At 38.5% G+C, this 16,621-nt stretch overlaps 2 protein-coding genes across 2 annotated transcripts; both read right to left on the reverse strand.

Annotated features, from left to right (window-relative positions):
* Positions 1-896: 896 nt before the first annotated feature.
* LOC140770218 (F-box/kelch-repeat protein SKIP25) lies at positions 897-2,314 on the reverse strand. Its single transcript, XM_073111282.1, has one exon. It carries the CDS (start codon positions 2,232-2,234, stop codon positions 1,062-1,064), a length of 1,173 nt encoding a protein of 390 aa, XP_072967383.1. The 5' UTR covers positions 2,235-2,314; the 3' UTR covers positions 897-1,061.
* Positions 2,315-6,850: 4,536 nt separating this feature from the next.
* On the reverse strand, positions 6,851-16,015 carry LOC140770468 (chaperone protein dnaJ GFA2, mitochondrial). The gene is made up of 18 exons (XM_073111677.1): positions 15,723-16,015; positions 15,566-15,644; positions 15,349-15,408; positions 15,139-15,230; positions 14,524-14,607; positions 14,386-14,424; positions 12,352-12,468; positions 11,943-11,993; positions 11,761-11,848; positions 11,589-11,653; positions 11,424-11,498; positions 10,698-10,770; positions 9,274-9,365; positions 9,102-9,173; positions 8,500-8,556; positions 8,378-8,426; positions 7,308-7,374; positions 6,851-7,213 (listed from the first exon to the last, which is right to left on the reverse strand). Exons 1-18 carry the CDS (start codon positions 15,798-15,800, stop codon positions 7,114-7,116), a joined length of 1,338 nt encoding a protein of 445 aa, XP_072967778.1. The 5' UTR covers positions 15,801-16,015; the 3' UTR covers positions 6,851-7,113.
* Positions 16,016-16,621: the final 606 nt, after the last annotated feature.

Consider the following 16,621-nt stretch of genomic DNA (forward strand, 5'->3'; position numbering starts at 1 on the left):
ACTTCTCTTACGATTCAAATTGAAAAGTAGGAGATTGAGTCAAAAATCACCTAATACTTTTTTCATATACACGATTATCATCAGCCGTGAACAAATCATCTTGTAAATATGTCCACTAATTAAATGTGGCCTATTTTTTTTTGGGATAGGTTAGTGTGGTTCCTAGTCACAATCTTATTCTAGAATCGGCCTCCTACGAGTCAACAAACAACAACTCATAGGATAGTATACATAATCAATATACCCAACCATATACGAAAAAGTTCAATAAATGACTTTGTCTTTGTATGAAAAAGTTGGTTAACTAGTCGCCAGAGAGAGATGAATATTAATAAAACCGTGAAAAATAAGTGTAAATCATTATTTCAGTATAAGTGTAGATCTATTTTCATCAGTGTTTCACTTAGGGAACATAGTTTGGTCAGAAGCTCCATCATATGCATTATATTTCCCCACTGATGTGTTCCAAAATCAGATCTAAAGCAACTTAGAATTCCTTTTTATTAAAAAAAACAAACTATTTTAGTTGATTAATCTAGTCTTCCAGTAAGATAGCAATTAAAAGGTACCAAGTGTTTGTTCTCCGGAATTATCCTCTATGATCTCTATCATCAGGTTCTAAAATGTATTAGAGTCGGCAGAACATAAGACGTATAAGCTTATAGAGTCGGCAGTTCTGTAATAAAGAAGAGCAGAGTATCTTTGCACAGCGATGAGTCTCTTTCTTTAAACGAGAACTTAGGAATATAAACATGCCACGTCCCAGGGGATAGGAGTAGTCGTTTAGATAAGATCACTATGTACGTAGATTATTTATATATTTTTTTAAAAAAGTCTTCCTTATTTTATTGAGAAGGAAGGTGATAAATGAAATTAAAAGAAAAGAAAAGAAAGGATGATAAAAAGACAACTTTCCTCTTTATTCCTTGCTCGTGCATAGCACGTGGATACCCCGTGTAACGATGGCTAACGTAAACCGCATAAAAGAATTAAATACAAAAAAGAGGGAGAGAGAAAAATAAAGGGAAAATAAACGAACGAACGAACGAACGGACGGTCGGTCAGGACTCGGGGCGGCTCATCCGAGGGAGAAGGTGGACGGCGAGGACATTCTTTCCGCTCGGCGGGTCCACCACCCAGATCCTCCCCATATCCGGCGACGCCACGTCGACTACCGCGACGGAATCCCCACCTCCCACGACGGCGCACGCCCTCCCGCCTCCGATAGCCAAGTGGACGGCACCCCTGAGCCGGTTGGACACGACCACCGTCTTCCACATGTCGCTTTCCCAGTCGTAGGCACTGAGGGCCCCGGTCGCCTCGTCCACCACGTAGATGGTGTCGTCTGCCCCCTCGCAGCTGGAGGAGGCGGCTGGGCCAGTCCATCCGGCTAGCAGTCCGGCCGGCATGTCCTCCCACTGGTCGGAGCTGACGTTATACACCGCCCCCTCCTTCGGCCCGCGTCCGCATAGGTTGACCAAGCAGACCTTCCCGTTCGAGCTGACGGCACCGACGGCGTCGCGGCTGAACCGGCCGTCGCGCATCGGCGCGAGCGGCTCCCATGCGCCTGCAGACCCGCCGCCTCGTAAATCCCAGCGCGCGGCGGAGCGGGCGACAACTGGGTCGTAGGAGGCGCCAACGCCGCTAGCGACGAAGACGCCACCTCCGGCGATGTTGCTGGCCGCGCACCAGCGGCGTGGGGATAGGGGGAGGGCTGGGCCGCTGAACCATCGAGGGGGCGAGGGGTGGAAGAGGAGCGGGGAGGAGAGAGCCGGGAGGAGGGAAGAAGTAGAGGCGGCGATGATGAGGAGGTGGGCGGAGGCGGCGAGCGACTGGACGGGGAGGCGGCGGGATATGAAGGATGGGTGGTGGAGGAGGAGGGGAGGATGGAGAGGAGGAGGAGGAGGGAGGGGAGACCATGAATTGGAGAGCGGGTCGAAGGAAGAGAAGGTGATGAACGGGTTGGTATTGCTAACGGAGTCGTAGAGGATGGCGTACAGGGAGAGGAAGGGAGGGAAGGTAGGCGAGTAGAGGAGGCGGCGCCATGAACGGCAGACGGAGAAGAGGAGAGAAGGTGGGAGGGACGAGAGGCAGATCTGGGCTAAGTGGTCGGGAAGACCCGGAAATAAAGGCTGGTAATGAATTCCTCCTCCTCCTCCTCCTCCTCCTCCTCCTCCGCTTTGTTGCTGCTTATTGTGGCGATGAGAGAGTTTCGCGCGTTTGGCGGCGGCCATGGCGATGGAGGAGTTTATGTGGGAGAATGCTAATTTTGGAAAGGGGGAAGGGGGAAGGGGGAAGGGGGAAGGGGGAAGGGTAAGGTTTCCTCCTCCTTGTGCTTGTCGAGGTTATATTGATGGACGGCCGGCAGACAGCTGGAAGAAATTTTAGAAATATTGCAAAAAGTGGAGTAGTTGATCTCTTTTCCTAGTTAGGAAGTCAATGCGTCATAATTAATAAATTAATTAATAAATAAACAATAGTTCAAAAATACATGTATAATTTTTTTTCTTAAATTAATTATATATATATATATATATATATATATAAAAAAGGACCACAACAATTATTTTCGTATACTATGGTCCTCATTTACTTTGATTTAATTAAATAATTAAATTAATTAATTATGAGGAGCTTCCTTTTAATTAATTAAAAGAATTCCTTCATCGCTAACCGACAATTTAGCTCTTTATATCATTTGTCTTACCTCCTGCAATTTGACCCTAAAATGCCTTTCCAAAACATAAGCAGGGTGGGCTTCCTCTATCTACTATATTACATCTAAAGAATGTGATTATAATATTCTATTGAAGTACAATAAGCGAATGAGATGATAAGATATCCCAGCCAAATTATTATATTATTAAGATCTAATGACTTATATCTCTTCCTTATTTTGAGCTTTAATCAAGATTTATTTAATCTAAGCTTGACCAATTTTAATAACACTTGAATTGGACTCATTTGAGGGTTGAATTCAAATTAGGCTTAAATTTAGCTTGACTTAAAAAGTAGGCTTGAAATTTGATGCTCGAAATTAATTTTTAGTTAAGCATGAGCATAAATTGACTGGGATTAGTTACTCTTAGGACTAATTAAGGTTTGAATTAGTTGGATAATTGGGCGAAGCTTCTAGAGAAACATTAGGGGGAAGCTAATCTACCCCTAATTATATGGTGATGATCTTTTTTAATTACTCTTCCTTTTCAATTAAAAGTTAAGGGTGGAGTCTTCTTTCTTTCACGTGGCAAGGCAAAGGGACAGGTGGACTTTTTGCTTGCCCTCAGCTATTAATCACTTTATTTTATTTTAACAAAAAAAATTATGTATCAGTGAAAAAAAAGAAAACAAATACACTTTTAAAATTATTTAAATGTATCACTAAATTTTTTTAATTAATATTTCATCAAAAAAAAATTAAAATATATTTTCTATGTAGCTTAATGATATAATTTGATAATTTATTTAGCGTATATATTCAATTTTTTTTGAGAGGGTAAAAGTGACACAAAATAATAGTTGAATGGGCCATAATATATTTAATTTTTCCTGTTATAGGACTTTATGGATAGTTTATCTGCTAGATTAGGTTGATTCACGCAAAGGTGGGATAGCTGTAGATTTAAAGAGTATAGAGCAAGCTTTATTGGTCTTGTACACTTGTTATCTAAATGTGTTGTAAAAGAGTTAGAAAATATAGTAACACGATCTGACTCAAAAGTCATTATTGCAATCCAGTGATCCAACTATATCAGCCTATAAGAGAGGTCATGTATTTAATTACCCTATGTATCAAGAAGCGCTCGTCCATCTGGTCGGTCTGAGCGTTTGTTAAATATGAAACAACACATCGATTGTATGCATCCAACAGCTTCGATCGAACTCGAAAGAAAATATAAGAAGGTCGTAGAATTTAAGTTAGCGTGATTAAAGTTGTCAAATGCACACGACGGCTCAGCTAGATTGGCTTGCATAGAGTCAGTCCACACTGAATTCTCATATCAGCTTAGCCTATTTGCCTATGATTAGCCTATCGGTCAAAAGTGCAATAGTTTTAATGAAATTCTATCTTTTTTCTTCTGATCACTTAAGATCTCGAAAGTAATATATAGGCGAGACAACATGTTAATCCTTTTTAAATACAGAGACACTTAGTTATCACTAAGCTTTAGCTAATATACTAAATCGTATGGTACAAGCTTTAATTCATTTGCACTCACTAAACTATAGCTCCGAACTAAGCGTTGCAAGATATTGCTATAAGTTATCGTGCTGTCGAGTTGCTACTACTCCAAACCAACCACACCGCTGAGACGTCAAGCTAAAATACCAAACCATCGAATACTTTTTTCAACAATAATTATTTAAAATTAGAGTCGATCCTACAATCTATTTAGCCGTAGAGAAAGTTACCTATCAATTCTGTTAGTAGTGTTGGTCAGTACGGAATACTATCTCAGCTTAGGACCTTGCGGATCGAAAAACTACTAGTTTCAAAAAGTATAAAAAATATATATTCTTTTTTTCTTGTGCGAACTAAATAGCCATTATCTTAAATGAAGGGCATATTTGTTACTATAATAAGTTTTAATTCTTAATATTTTAATTTCCTCGACAAGAATCCGTGTATGGTACAAGTGGTTGAGGTGGCGACCACGGATAGGAACATTTCCTCAATGAGGAGGCAACACGTGTTATGCGAAAAGTAGCACATTCGGCCTTTAATGATGTGAATTGCCCCTTCGACACGGCCTGGCCCACCTTACGTGGCTTTCACGGGATATCACGACACCACCAACTATGTTGGGGGGGGGGGGGGGGGGGGGGGAGATAGGGATATCAATTTGTATATTTATTTATTTATTTATTTATTTTTGATAGAGTTTGTAGTCTATAATCATAGGCCAGAGATAGCGCCGTATTAAGAAACGAGTGTACAGACACGATCTATTTTAATTTTCTTCGCAAAAAATGTTTTGCGCTCGGAAGTGCTTAAACTTATAACTTTTTATTATAGGTGGGTATGCTCCTAATTACTGTATTGTATTGTAGTGGTAGTCGGTTAACATTAATAATATAGGTAAATATATTTAACCAATAAAAAATTTGGCAAGATTCTGAGGGCTCTAGTTATGTGGTACCATTTGATCACTAGATAATAGTTTTTTTTTTTTATATAAAATGACTTTATTCTTAAATCCTTCCCGGTTGCGATCGGACTAAGTGCGGCTTGGACCCGATTTAGGGTCGGCTCAACCCAAGTCAATTATTAATGGGTGGCACGGGCTAGTCCTTTGCCTGCTCGGCTTAGCTTAGAACGTCACCCACCGGCCTGACCCGAAAGCTCGTTAATAAGCTTGACCCAAAAGCGTGCCTTCTAGTTGGCACCCAACGGGAATTTGCCTAGTCTATACTATTTAACTCCTTCCAAACTCACGTCATGCCAGTCAAAGCTGATGTGTCCAACCTGACCGAAATTCAAGCCTTCTTTGATATGGTTAAATCCTCCTAGCCTACGTTGAGGTTCTCGACCCCAGCTACTTCTCGATCACCAACACAAATCTTGAGGAATGAGACTCCACTTTCACAGTCAATAGTAGGGGGGCCTTCTTCTATTGCCGGAAGGTAGAATGACGGCGAGCGAGTGGTGGCAATGTCGTCGTCACTACTGGCGACTCTATCCACAGGTATGGGGCGTACACAACTTTAAAGGCAGCGATGAACGCGATGAGGATATGGTGTGAATCTTGTCGAAGGAGCTACTAGGGACAGCGATCACGACGAACTGCATGGTGCTAGGGCTGGCGGATGGGTCAAGAAGACATCGCACTAAATAGTGGAACGAGAGGGGCTCCAGCCGTCGCTCTAATGGGCAGATGAGTAGTAACAGGCTGCACTTTTATAGCTCGGCTCGAGACATCCACAAGCACGCTGGCGAACATAGTGCCTAGCCCGGTTTGCTTCGCGGGTAGTTTTAGCGAAGAATGAAGAAAATGCAGTTTAATTTAATGGAAGGATGAGCGCGAATTTTGAGGCGTTGAAATATTTGACGGCACAGATTGCTCCGCGGGGCCCACGAGGGAGGAGGGGTTTGTGGTCCTCGCCGCGAGCTCGGTCAGAGAAAGCCGAAAGCCGGCTTTTCGCAATGAATGCCAAAAGGAAGAGGGCGTGACGTCCTATCACGGGCTTTTGCTCTCTGCTTTAAAAGTGGTGATGCCCACTGCTTGGAGTCTTGGACCACCCTAAACCCAAGGAAATGGTCACGCGGTTATGCTACTTATTATATCCCATTCTGGAGTGGAGTCCCATTCATTTTAAACACTAATGGTTGATATGAGTGGTCGAGCTTTTGCTCAAATGGAAAAATACGAATATATTTTATTTATCCTCGTTACTACCACATATTGGATAATAATGGTAGAATTATATTCAAACATATCTAAATATAAATATATATATATATATATATATATATATATATATAGATTTAAATATGAATAATAAATTTAATAAGATGGATAAAAATAAATAAATTCTAACGCATAGCTAACAATTTTTCACAAGGAACCAAAACTCTATCAGCATCAGTCATTTTTACGTGTATGCCTGACAAATATACTCTAAAATATTTAATATTTATATCAATACTCTATAAGAACTCTTATTTTTACTTGTATATTCTTCAAACATAGTTAACCATTAAAATTTTATTGAACATAAAAATAATTTTATTCTTATTTACATATTTATATATCTTACCAAAAGTTTTAAGAATATATAAACTTACATATAGAGTTTTAAAAAGTTGCATGCAAATAAGAAACTTTATATACGCCAAAAAAGCCTAACATATAACAACAACGTTGAATTCAATATGATGAATATGTGTATGTACAAAATTCTGATTCCAAATCAAAAATACTTCCTGACATTCATAACGAGTGATTAATCTCCCGACAAGTATTAAATTTTAGTGCCATTATATCCTATTATTAGATTGTGAAAATTCATCTCGTACAAAACTTGACCAAAAGAAGTCCTATATCACTCCAATAAACAATTCTATACCAGCTATCCTACTTCAAGCTTTAGCAAGCTGCTGCCTAGCATTAATTAACCGGAAGCACCTGCAGCCGTATCGCTCTTCTCAAATTCTCCTTGCTCCTCTTTGGCAAATTCCTCAATTAGCATACGCTGCCGCTGTGTCAAATTTCTGCTCAACAATGATCACAAGTGGCAGATCAGAACCCAAAAAATCTACATAGCAGTGAGGCATTAGGATCCCAGAAAAATGGAAGGGCACTTACACTGGGATATTGACATTAAAATGGACATACTGGTCTCCAAAGAATGAAGAGTTCTTCGTCTTTACTCCTGCAATGATCCAAAGGTATCTAATGAGCTTCCCTCGCTTACTACAATTAATAATATATCTCAAGGATCAAATAAGCTTGGACTCACTTATCGCATGATTCGAAAGAGATCTAATAATAAAACTCAAAGCAAATTCAAAGGTGATTCCTATTCAAACAGAGGGACGCCATTTAAGAGTTAGTTTATTCGACAATTCAGCCCATAAGGTTTAAACACCAAATAAAACAATAACTAACATCTAGATATCATGGCATGTCAAGTAGGTACTTTAAAGGAGAAAAGAAACCATGACATATCAAAGCATCATCTTTCAGACATCAAATCCTCTAATAACTTTAGTTACTGCTAATAATTTTAACTTAAAACTAAGAAGGCCAGAGGGAAGCATGGGAAAACAAGGTTGTCTCTTTCTTTGTGCTCTTTGGTTCTAAATCTTAGTGTTGAGGAATTTTTGTGGTCAAAGTAGGAGTAATTTCTGTGGAGGAAGAAGCCAAATGGCCTGAATTATTGAGAGGAGGAGGTCTAAGATATAGCCATGATCAAGGTCATAAATTTTACTTGTAGCCATATATGTTGCCCCTACTTCTATCGTAAGAGAAATGACACAAAGGATATACAAGAGAACAAATAAAACCTATCTGCCCAGATTTTTCTGGAGTACTTGACTAAAATATAGACACAGGAAAAAGTAAAAAGATGCAACTTTCACTCCATTCTCTATGACACAATACCACATTACATCCTGAAAAATAAAAGCATAAAATTTGCCACTGAAGTATTCAAAACTAACAACATGCACCTTGGTGGTGTAAGGTAATGGTTGTTTTTAGTTACCCCGACAACAGGGGCTGCCAAAATCTCTCATGGCAGACTAACAAAAACAGTGCATGTTGGTACTTCTATAATAGTTCAGGAATGCTTTTATTCTTCAGGGGTTATCACATAATTGGTCATTATACAAAGGATGGAAATGTAAAATTAAAAACAGCTACTGGAAGATTACCTTTCCCCCTCAAAACAACCTTCTGACCAGGTTGAGTACCAGGTTTAACCTGCAAGCAACAACATATATTAACATGCGCCATTAAAATAAAGAACACGACAGGTTTCCAGTTTCCACCATACCTTAAGAACAACATCTCCTGTAAGCGTCGGAACTTGAACAGTTCCTCCTAAGATAGCCTGCGAATTTAACAGTCAATTCACATCTGATTGAAGATAGTAAAAGATTCAGATATACAAGCTCTAACTGTTCTTGTAGACCATGTGAAGGGGAAAAAGTACTGCTATGGTTTGTGTTCCATCAGAATTTGTTTGCGGCTTCATTTCTATAAAGAGATTACTGTGAGTAGCAATTTCATGGAGTTGGTCCTTGTGGTTTTGTTTCTACAGAAGAGATCTGTGTGGTTTATTTTGAAATTTAATACAAACAGTTTTATTACACAAAAAAGGTTATGATCCATCCCAGTCAAAGCTCTTACTAGGTAAGGAGAAGCCCTTTAGTTTCCAAATAAGAGTCTAAAAGAGAAGGAAAACCACAACAATTTAATATCAGTATCGACTTAAGACTGACACAATCACTACCACTGCACAAGAAGGCATCCAAAGCTAACAGACGAACAACATACAGGGTATAGCAGATAAATGCATTGTTTTCACAAAAATAAAGAAAAAGTATACATTAAGTGAATCTGTTGACTAACTATCAAGAGTGGAGCTCTAATTACCTGGGTGACACTTAACACAGCATCAACATGAATATCAGCTTTCTCTCTTCGAAAAACAGGGTCCTCCCGAACCTAAAGTAAGTAATCCAGTAATAGTTCAGGTAGTGCTGAGTTTTGCCCCATTTTCATCTGGTTAGATTCCCAACTACAAAGAAATTCACCATTATCTCACCTTAAGAGTAACATAAAGATCACCAGGTTGATTGCCATCAGGATCTGCTCCACCAGATCTAGGAATTTTTATAGTATCATTATCATCCATACCTGCATATATGGAATAAAGTCATGTTGGTCTTCAAAAACACCATAAAGTTAAAACCTAAAGATTAAGGACAATCAGAACATCACTCTTAATTTGGTTAACTTGTTAATGCTTATTGTGATGAACTTTATAGACGTGGAAAAGATTGTTATATACTTGCAAAAAAATCATACAAGTAGTAGATTAAAAAGAGCCACCTAGCTAATGATGGCATATTAGCATATTGACATGGCAAAGTTGTTTTATTAGACAAATTTATAGTGAAAGACCATGTCACATGGTAACAAAAGAATTAAATATATTAACAGTTAAGAGGATCGACATTTATAAGAATATTTCAATAAGAACCCACCATCAACACTAAACTAAGAAGCAACTGAAGGAAACTCTGAAGAATGTTGTAAGTCTATATAACTCATTTTTACAAACAGTGTGCCCATATCGTACTGTTCTTTGGCCAGTGACCATGCCCAATAGAGCACAAAATAAACTTATGGATGACCAAAAAAAAAAAAAAAACACGAAAGACCAGCTTTTAATACCATGCCCGTAATCTTGGCTCCTCATGCCATATATTGGTCAAATAGTGGCGAAACCATAAGTTTGGCAAGATAAACTTATACAGCCAAGATAATCTTGAAATGCATTAATCACTGCTTCTTTTCCCTCCTCTGTTGTTGTTTATCTTAATAATAGAAAGCACGAACAAGCACATTGACAGTACTGCATTTCCATCGTTCCTATCACTATGTTTCTCACGATGAGTCATAGCTACACCTTAATAACCAAGTTGGTAAAACAGCATAGAATAGCATAACTTTAGTTATTCATTTGGTGCTTCTGAGATTCTTCTGCTACTCATTCATTCTTCCTTTTGATTATTATGTTCATACTTCTCATCTCCTGCAGGGCAGTGAAGAAAAAGAGGCCTCGGACCAGAATAACTACTTCATAAAGTTAAGTCCAATGTGTTTGGAAGAGCACTTGCAAAAGGTCATAAGGGGGCAGCAGAACCAACACAGCATATGATATAACGTTGTTCGCATAGATATATCAACCTTCCCGGAAGGGACAAAAAAGCATCTTGATTTATTATTTTTTAGAAGTTTCTGAGATCCAGATATGACAGCTAATCATAATAACAAGTTATAAAAATGTTTTTCCCCTGGAAAAACTAACACATTAGTCCAAAAGGAGTGCAGGATAACCAGACAGCTCCATGGATAAGTAATAGAGATGATAAGAAATTGTATCTTCCATAAGAGAAGAAGCAAACTGAATACTGCAATGGAATTCAGTCACATAATGGTTAGTTTATATCCTTCAATACATACCAGGCATCACATCCAGCTTGATTGTTTTATTACCAGCGACAACTTTTCGTCCTCTACATGACTTGCAAAATTCCTACCAGCAGAATAGGGATCAGCAGAGTGGCATACTAAACAGGAAAGTAAAAAGAATAGGCCATAAATAAGATATGAGAAAAGTTTTCAGGAAAAAAGAAGGAAACTACCTCCAGTTTAATCTCACAGCAACAAGCTATTTTAATAAGAGGGAATAAAATTCTAGGTAATTATAGTACAATAGTTAATAGTTCCCCCAATCCAGATTAGGGGAATTCAATAGCTCCAAGATTCAACAATTATATGCATGTTTGTGATGGAACTCAGAACTGCTACTGATCTTTTGTTTTTATAGCTGATTTTTCCTCGAACATTAGAAGGAAAAGGTTAAAACACAAAGTTCTATGAATATGCCATCTAGAGGACCCGAAGGGTAGTTGATCTTAAAAGGATCCATCTAGAGAGTTAGCCTCTGGACTGAGCCTAAGCGGGTGTTGAGTGGCTTCTTATAGCAAATGGTATATTTTGGGGTCAAAAAGGATGGTCAATTTTTTCTCAATCCATCTGCAATAGAAATGTTCATATAATCCATGATATCTGGAAATACCAAGCGAAAAGGTGTGAGTATAAGACTTTGCAGACCTAATAACAGAATGGTAAAAAGCATGCAAAAATTGTCAATGCTTGCATCCTAAGAACGAACAGAAAACTCACCTTCACTGTTTTCCCAGATCCACCGCATTGCGAACACGTACTCTGCATCCTAAAGGGGCCAGTTTGCATGAAAATCTGCCAGTGTGCAATAGAATAATAGACAATTAATGGAATGGAATAAGTCATAAGAATGAAAAGACCCAATAGGATTAAGCAAATTCTAACCGTTCCTGCACCCCTACAAACCCTACAAGTTTCAGGTCTTGTTCCAGGAGGGACACCAGTCCCATCTGCAAAGATAAAATTCCAAGTAAGTAAATGCACAGCCAGAGGAAATAATCAACCAAAATCTCTACTACTAAGTAGCACTTTTCCTCTAGAGGAACATATATCATACCACAGGTATCACAGATTACAGAAGTTTGAAAATTCACTGTTTTGCTGCAACCTTGGACTGCATCCATAAATGATATTTCAAGTGAAACCTATAAAGGAACAATGATAGGAAGATTACTAAAATTGCACTGGGCACCAGATAAGGGGTTGTGTGCACGTGTGAGGGTGGGGGGTAGAGAGAACCTTGACATCTTGTCCGCCAAATTCTCTATCTCTGAAAATGTTTTTGAAGAACTGATAACACAGACAGATGATTAAAGTCAGAAATATATCAATGAAACAGATGTAGAAATTGCAGATGCAATATCGATACCCAACATAATCTGTTCACCTAAACTCATTAAGAAAAATTCCAATATTCAGTAGGTCATTTATACTAGTGGAAGTAACCAAGATCTTTTGTATTGCCAGTACTAGGATTATGCACCATATTTCAGATTGAAATCTAATGAAATAACACTATAGAGGTATAAGAGTAGTGAGATCAGTAAGTATCAGAGACATGTAAACAATTTAATTGACACAGAACTAAAATATGACTATCTGCAGAAGACTATACAGAGGAACTAGAACAGTTAAAGAAACTGCATACATCATTCATTCCGCCGCCACCAGTAAAAAATTCCTCGAAAGGATTTCCAAATCCACCTTCAAATGGCCCACCAGGCCCACCTCCTGAAGCAGCCTTTTCATATTGATCAGCACCCACCTGTCTCAATGCCAATATGCAAGTAAACAACACAGAAGAAAGGATATTGGGCACAACAGCAATACATAAACTGTAGTAAACTAAAGGAGGCACCATGCAAAACCCAAGTAAAATTTCAGAGTTCAAAAATAGCTGAAGGTTGTTACCATTGTAAATTAATAATACTGATCTATCTTATACTATCTTTTCAAACTGACTCAAATCTCCTCTTCATTAAAAGTCAGTATGACAGGCAACTAGGATGCACTTGTGTTATTGCACAGTAAGCGCCAAAAAAGTAGAAGATATCTCATTTATATTGCTGAACTACATAAGGTGCCTATTACAATGGGCAGACAGGGACCAGAATTACTCACCCAAATAGAGAGGTGACAAGTATAGTACAAGTTTCGGAAAAAATCCACTGCTAAAATAGGGTAAAAGTAAACATCCACACACAACCTTTATTTCTATACTAAATTAGCTAGTTACCTGGCCTTCATGTCTAGCTTCCTTATGATACCTATAAGGTACTTTATCATAAGACAATATTTTACCAGATATCTAGCAAATAAAGGAAATGCACTCATGTTTTTTGTTTTTTTAATTAATCATTAACTCGTAGGATGTGGCTAGACAAAAAGGGTTAGCCCTTCCTAATATATAGATTGGATAACTTAACAAACTCTCTTAAGAAACGAGCTATAATAAGCCCAAACCATACGATATAGCACTCCAATAAAAAAATCTACTAAATCAAACCAAATGTCTATAGGGAAAATCGAACTCATGACCTCCATCATGATTAAGGAAATGCAACTTGATCTATGGTACTAGATATGCATATGTGAGTGAATCTTTATGCGCATACTAGAATTTAAGACCATTGATGAACTCTAAAAATATTCTTGATCATTACACACGGGAGTGCCACAAGAATGGATTCTTACTTATGAACCACAATTCAAATTCATGTAATGCTAGAAAGCCATTTGCGTAGTAATCCAAAAGATATGCATGGCACAACCCAACCACTCACCAAAAGTAGGAGCATGGTTACACTCACTTACACCCACAATCTGTCTCAGGAATACAACATCATTGTCAACTCAAAGACGAGATGAGTCATAATAAAAAATTGAAAATGTTAACGGCTAGAGAAAGAGAACTATCCAAGAAAATGCTGAGGCACTGAAATACCAGCCTCCTAGAATAAAATTTTGCTTTCCTCAGTGATAGAAACAGTACTAGTAACTACATATCTGTTGCATGAGATAAGAATGATTGAGTCTATGACTTCATTAAAGAACTAAACAAAATGGTTGGAAGCGGAAGATGTGTCTTTTCCCTCTTTCTTTTGAATTAAGAAAGATGTGCAAATCAAATACACCAAAGCGGTCGCCTAGTTAGAAAATTGACAAGGAAAGAGTGCTTAGACCTCCTGTGGTCATCCAAAACTGGGATGTGCACTTATGAGATTTTCCAAATCTGTAACATATATCAACTAAGAATTTGACAATTAGATTGGACTAGACAAAATGACTACTCTGAAATTCAGAATTCTCACTTTTGTTAGTACACACATGTATTCACACTTATGTAGGTACAGATGACCTGAAATTGCAGACTCATCTCAGAACAATCAGTTTGCTTTTATAAAGTGAGCCATGCAAGATATCAACATATAAGGAGGGGCTCGGGGTGGGGTAACCTCCCCTCAACACATCTACCCTATACCTATGGATGCAACAAATTTCATCTAGCTAGAACTTTTACAGATAGAATGGCTCATGATCTGGTTTCATCTCAAATGAATGCTGCTTCATGCTAGAATATCACTATTCCTACACATATTAGAAATCCCAGAAGTACCAATTGTGCATATTACTGGATGAAAGAAAATACAGAACACCAAAGACTATGGGTGCATATATGTACCTGGTCATAAAGAGAACGTTTTTGCTCATCCTTTAAAGTCTGTAAAGAGAAAACTCATGTCATGGTTCCCTTAATGCCTAAACAGAATAGGTATCTATCTTGATTAATGCATACTTCGTTGCATCATCAAAGATTTACCTCATAAGCACGCTGAACTTCTTGGAACTTCCTTTCAGCATTAGCATCATCTTTGTTTGTATCAGGATGAAGCTTCTTTGCAAGCTGTAAAATGCATTCAGGAGTAAGGTATGAAAAAAAAAAAGGGGGGCGGGGGGGCAATCCAAATCTATTAACAAGAGAACAATCATATCACTTCTTATGCATAAGAGACACCGATAAAAATGCCTAAGGAGCTCAACATTAATAGAATCAATAAAACAATTAAAGGAGAAAAGATAAGGGGAATGTGTCGCACAAGTGGGTAATATACGAACCATCCTAACAACCTCAACAACCAACTTGGGGCAGGAACATGCAACGTCAGCACTAAAACTGAATTAATCAGTTCTTGTATCACAAACTAAAATCATAACAGCAGTTCCTATTTAACATTGGATAACATTCTTCTCAATGGAACCAAGATAGGTAATCAAAATGCTACGGTGTATCAATTCATAACTCCTTGAGCCATGAATTCATAGGACAGAACAGGTAAACCTGACAGAAGCTCAAGGATCGATACTCGAATGATGAGTTGCTAGAATTAGTATCTTCAAAAGAAAACAGCGGTCATCAGAATCTCAAGAATCATACCTCGTAATAAGCTTTCTTGATCTCAGCGGGACTTGCATTCTTGCTCACTCCGAGTACATCATAGTAATCTCTAGCAGCCACAACCCTAGTTCCTGAACGTATTAAAAGTGGTAACAGAAACAAATCCGTCAAGCCATATCAATAAGAGGAGAAGAAAAAGGAGTCCTTTTGCAAACGACGCTTCTGAACATCAAATAAGCACTCGCGTACCATGAAAGAACCTGCTTGGCCATAAAATCCCGCCCCTTGAAATCCCATTGCTCCATTTTACTGCACAGCTATCAAACATTAATCTTACGAAAGCTCCAAGCTTTACCCCCAAAAAAAAAAATTGGTCGAAAGAGAAACAAACCGTTTCAAGAAGTCAAATTCCCAATAATTCCAGTCCAACTTAATAAAATAACCCCAACCCAAACCCAAAACGCACCTTCTCCGCAATTCCAACCAAGAGAACCGCGAGACGAGCTACAAATCCCAGACGCAAACACGCGAGACGAATCACCCAACTACAAAAGAAGCAGGGAAGGATCTCAGACAACAGAAGTCCAATCGGAGGGAACGGAAAAGAGGCGAGGTCTACTCACGGAGTGGATTGGCGATTGATTCGAGCGGAGGGCCCTCTTGGCGAACAAAACGGCAATCCGGGCGCCGGAGGAACGCATCGTCAGAGAGCTCGGGAAGTGCTCGGCCTTCTACTCGTCTTCTATAATTCTCTCATTAAGGATTCGAGAGGGGTTAAAGAAGACAAAGGGAGAAGGGGAGGCGAGACTGGAGAGCAGTGCTTTGGAAGAGAGAGGGAGAGAGGAGCTGAAGGAAGGAATGAACGAGAGAGGAGAGAGATTATAAAAGCGAGGGTAATTAGGGCAATACGAGCGAACTGCACGAAACCCGAGTTCTTGGAGGCTTTGAAGCAAGAAAGTTCTGGAGATCTCTGTTCGGCAATATGGGCCTATGGATTTTTAATGGGGCCAACTCAAATGGCCTTGTACACTTATAGGCCATGATTTCTTCCATACTGCAATACATGCAATGTACTCTATATATGTATATATAATACTTCTTTTGTTTATCCGGTGCATATATTAACACATTTGCCTAGTTTTCCATTAAATTATTATTTTAACAAGATACTGAAGTATAATTTTAGGCCTCAATAAACTAATTTACTAATAATTTAGAGGAAAGGACACTTAGATATTTTCATTAACACTAAGAAGAATTTAGTGTAATTATCCTATAATACAAATAATGAGAAAAAGTATTGTGTGCATTGCCACATTGGTTACATTATGAATTTAGAATGGGCAAATTGTCGCAGCACTGGCATTAGACTGATAGAAGTGATTAACATCTGAGTACTTTTTACATCTCAAGACCACACACTGTTTAAGAATTTCTCTACCACCTTAAATATTATCAGTTTGATTACCTACTAATTATATTAAAAATTATCAGCAGGATTACCTACAAATTGTATTACATC

Source organism: Typha angustifolia, chromosome 11, assembly GCF_048772165.1.
Source record: "Typha angustifolia cultivar Huaian chromosome 11, ASM4877216v1, whole genome shotgun sequence".
In the NCBI taxonomy this organism is placed as follows: domain Eukaryota; kingdom Viridiplantae; phylum Streptophyta; class Magnoliopsida; order Poales; family Typhaceae; genus Typha; species Typha angustifolia.